The sequence below is a fragment of the Apis laboriosa genome, unplaced genomic scaffold (genome assembly GCF_014066325.1).
Source record: "Apis laboriosa isolate Shangri-la unplaced genomic scaffold, ASM1406632v1 scaffold46_cov150, whole genome shotgun sequence".
Taxonomy (NCBI): domain Eukaryota; kingdom Metazoa; phylum Arthropoda; class Insecta; order Hymenoptera; family Apidae; genus Apis; species Apis laboriosa.
The window spans coordinates 1069264-1073547 of record NW_025223399.1 but is presented as its reverse complement, the minus strand read 5'-3'; the positions used below and the strand labels follow the sequence as shown (position 1 = coordinate 1073547).

Sequence of the window (4284 nt, the reverse complement as noted above, 5' to 3'; positions counted from 1 at the left end):
TTTTTTTTTTTTTTTTTTTTTTACAAAAGCATATTAAACTAATACCGAATTAAAAAATTACTCGATCGATCGTCGATCGTATCTGGCACTGTTTCTTCCCGACGAAACTCGTCGAAGAAACTCGAAAGAACGCCCGGACATCGCGAATTCATCGTTGCTCGACGAACGAATCATTAGGAAAAGAAAAAAGAGAAAGAGAGAAAGAGCGCGATTTACGGGAACAATAGTCTCTCGCAGCTCTACTTTATATTATCACAGACAATCGACGAAGGGCGTTCGTTATGCCCTCGCCACGTTCACGGAATCTTGGTCGGGTTTGGTGGGTAATGGCCTGTTCGCCATCTTGCCCGTTGGAGCGGAGGTTTGCGGCTCGGGTAGTTCGGAGTACAAGTGGGCAGTGGCGTCGGACGGTTCGGCGTATTCGCAGAGCAACGAGTTGGGCCTTTTGTTGTTGTTGTTGTTGTTGTTGTTATTGTTGGCGGTAGTAGTAGTAGTAGTAGTAGTAGTAGTATCGTTGCAGCTCGTGGTCGACTTGGACCCGACTTGGAGGATGCTCTCGCCGAGAGCCTTGAGGAAGCTCATAGGTCTGGCCTGAATTTTCGAAGGGGGCTCGAACTTTGGACTGTCCGCTGGCCTTTCGCGATTCTCGGCCTTGATCATCATCGCGCGACGATGATCGTTGACGAGAAGATGATCGTTGACGACGTCAGGCGGCAACGGTTGAGGCGCTCTCCCGGCCAAGGTCGCGAGGATCGGTCGAGAGAGTCGACTGGTGCTCGGAACGGTTTCGTCGCCGGGCAGCTCGGCGTACAGGTGATTCTGCTCGGCGGCCCTTCGGTCCCGGGGCTCGGTGTACTCGGTGAGAGGGGGCCTGGCCTGTATCCCGCTCGGCAACAGCTTCTCCAACGAGGGAGCTTTCGTGCCCACGCTGACGACGGACGGCTTCGCCCCTCCCCTCGACCTCCTCCGCCTCGGCTCGATCACGTCGTACGCGTTCTCCTCCCCTCTGCCAGGCGCTTGCTCGTCCTCGTCCTCGTCGTCGTCGTCGTTGTTGTTGTTGTTGTTGCAACTCTCCTCCACCTTGATCAGATCGTACAGATGCTCTATCATGTCCCTCGCCTGGTTGTAATTGTCGGGATCGTTCAACCTCTCCCTCAGGTCCCTCAGGTACTCCTCCGTCAACTCCTCGGGCAACGTTTGCGTCGCCTTGTTCTCGGTGTAAGGGTACAACCCTTCGGCAGCCCCCGCCCCTCCCCCGCCCTCCTCCCCCTCCTCCTCCTCCTCCTCCTCCTCCGTTCCCTCCTCCGCGTGGGACGTCTCCACGTCGAGAATCCGCGTCTCCGGTTGAAGGCCGGCGTACTCGTGCACGCTCAACCTGGATATCGACCTGGCCGAGGTGGCTGCCGTGATTCCGCCGCTGGCCGACAACCAGCCGGCGAGATTGGCGAAGGGGCCGGACGTCAACTTGGGGCAGACGCCGCTTCGACGCATGTACAATATTCCGGATGCGAGGATGACAACCAGGACGACGAACACCGCCACCACGCATATCACAACGATGATCCTCTTCTCGCGTTGCAATTGCTCGGAATCGCTCATCTCAACGTCGAAGTAACCCTTGTGCCTGGGATAGACGTGGGGGCCGACGCTCGGCGGGCTGACGGTTGGCTCGGGTTTCGCGGACGGTTTCTCGCAAACGATGTGATCCCCGGGCGCGCAAATGATCCTCGTGAAGTTTCTCATCGACATGTAGCCCTGGGGTAGATTGAAACACTTGTCGAGAAGTTGATCGACCACGCAGAAACTCGAGTCCATCATCCACGAAACGGAGCTGTTCTTCCCCGTCACATCCCGTATCCAATCGTCTAGGCCGCACCTGCACTGCTCCTTGAAGTAATTGTTACCTACCCTGGCCGTGTTCACCCGTTGAGAGATCGCCGCGAATCTCAACGAGCCAGCCCTCGCCTTCTCCACGTGATTCCCCGTGAAGGAGAACTCGAAGTTGGGCGCCGAGGTCGCGTCCACCTCTGCCGTGATCGCGTCCGTCTCCAACTCGACGAACAGATTGTAATCGATGGCTATGTGGTTCCACTGGTGGAGGACGATCGCGCCTTGGTGCAGATTCAGGAACTCGTTGTTGTTGAAGCTGACGGTGGCGGCGGATATGTCGATAGCGCCGGTATCCACCTCGGACAGCCTGCGAACGCGAGAGGAACGTTCTGAATTCTTTGGGAAAAGGAAAACGGAGCTCGTCTCGCTTCGTCGTCGTACGATACGTAATTAATTTTTCTAAAGATAAAGATTGGAGAAAATGGTGGGGATTTTCTTTCGTATCTTTCGGTTTTCGAGCGATCTTTCGGTTGTAACGACGATCGCAAGGAGGAACGCAAACATGGGAGATCTCTCTGATCAAACAGCGAGCGAGCGAGACAAAGGGAAACGAGGGCCTCTACCTTGAATATTGTACGGTGAGGTTGTCGTGGCCAGCCCGGAAGGCTCCTCTCTCTATACTCTTCAATCTGACGTCGACGAACTCGAGGCTGTGGATTAACGCTCTGTCGCTGAACGCCCCAGTCTCGATCTCCAGGATCGACGCGTTGCTTATGGTCACGCTGAAGATCGTCATGGCGCAGAAAGCGTTCTTGCGGATCACCTTTGTCCAGATATCGTCCATGCGGACCTCTGCAACCGCCGATGGGAACACCGCTGTCGGCAACTCCGTGATTCTCACGCTTTGGAACATAATCTGCGCAAAGGGAATTCGAGAAATGGAGATTATCGTTCGAAACTGGCCAGCCACTACACATTCCAAATTTTCCCAAGCGCCTTGTCGCCGTGTTTGTTTACCGTCGAATCTACCGAGGGGTAGAAATAAACAAATCATTTTTGTAAACGTGCAGATGAAACGTGTATATATAAACTTAAGATTTAAGAAAAAAAAAAAAAAACAAAAATCTGATCAACGCGATAGATGACCTTGGTCGCTGGTCCATGCCTTCCGTGTTGAGAAGCTTCGAGTTTGAACGCATTGCTGGACAGCTCGAGGGTCGGCACCTCCCTGACGGTGATCCAGAGCAGCCTGGAGAAGGCGTTCGGCTTGATCCCTACGTTTCTGCATCTGGATATCGAAACGCTCAGCGTCCCCCGCGAGTTCCTGAACGCGTGGCTTTCCAGGATCACGCTGTTGCACTCGGACACCTCGAGATGCGTGTTAGGGGCGCTCAAGTTCTGGAACGCCTGTCTCTTTGCCACCAGGCTGTAGATCCCGGACACGTGGACGCGTTTCAAAGGTGCTCCGTCCGCGAAAGCGCCCGACTGGATCCTCAACTCCCTGCAATGAGAGACCTCGACTTCCATCGCCTCCGACGGAATCGTTCCCTCCAGTAATTCCACGTCCTGACGGCCGTAAAAAGGAAGAAAAGAAAAATGGAATTATAACGTTCCATCGGTGACAGATATTTCTTTGTTCTTAAGTGCTAAGGGAAGAGGCTGGAGAAAAATGTTTTAGGAGAGATCTTATTCTAGATCTTGAGTGGGAAAGACACGAGTTGAAACGGCAGGATGGATATAAATTGTACGTATTTCTACGGGAATGCGAGAGGTGACGCGATCGCAGCGTGATCGTTTGATGCGTGTTTCGCAGGCAGATTAAAATGCAAGGAAAAAATGTAGAGTTTATATCGGATCGGACGACGCGACGGTTCGTACATATTTGCCAAGAACCGAATAAAAAAAAAAAAAAAAAAAGGAGGGTGGGGGGGTAAAATCGGGATGACCTGTAATTGGGTGCGCGTCGAACAGAGGAGAGTTGAGAATATTTCCATTTTTATTGGCGCTACAGATGACGATGGTCTCCCACCGCGGCGGAGGAGAGGAGAGAAGAGTTGAATTTCAACCGTCATAAAATTTATGTAATTGCAAATATCATCCCTCTCGATGGGATAATGCTACACCTCTCGCCCTCTCGTAATTCCGCAACGGTGAAAAGAGAGGAAAGAAATGGAGGGGAAGGGGGAGGAGGAGGAGGAGAGTAGAGAGATTTTAATAGACTCCCTAGAATAATTTCTCGGAATAATTTGCGTGTTACGACTCGGGCGGCGATGAATAATAATTAGATAGTTAAAAATCTCCATTGAATGAAACGGACGTCCTTTGCCCTGTGTCGCGTTTGAAAATCAACAAGTGAATTTCTATTAGGTTGAATCGCGGAGAGGCAACTGGAACGGCAAACTGGATGGAAAAAACGAGTGGTAAAAAAAAAAAAGGAAAAAAAAAAAAAAAAAA

The 4284-nt window shown here is 52.1% G+C and overlaps 2 protein-coding genes across 4 annotated transcripts in view; one reads left to right on the top strand and one right to left on the bottom strand.

Moving 5' to 3' along the window:
* LOC122716509 (E3 ubiquitin-protein ligase MYCBP2) overlaps positions 1-4284 on the top strand; it is a 183710-nt gene that overhangs the window by 147259 nt on the left and 32167 nt on the right. The gene's annotated exons all lie outside the window — the stretch shown is intronic.
* The window catches only part of LOC122716511, a 21582-nt gene continuing 17298 nt past the window's right edge, over positions 1-4284 (bottom strand). The window contains exons 2-4 of the mRNA XM_043939670.1: positions 2977-3396; positions 2454-2746; positions 1-2197 (exon numbers count right to left, since the gene is read on the bottom strand). Coding sequence (XP_043795605.1) covers positions 280-2197; positions 2454-2746; positions 2977-3396 — 2631 coding nt within the window. The 3' untranslated portion in view covers positions 1-279. The remainder of the gene's footprint in view (positions 2198-2453; positions 2747-2976; positions 3397-4284) is intronic.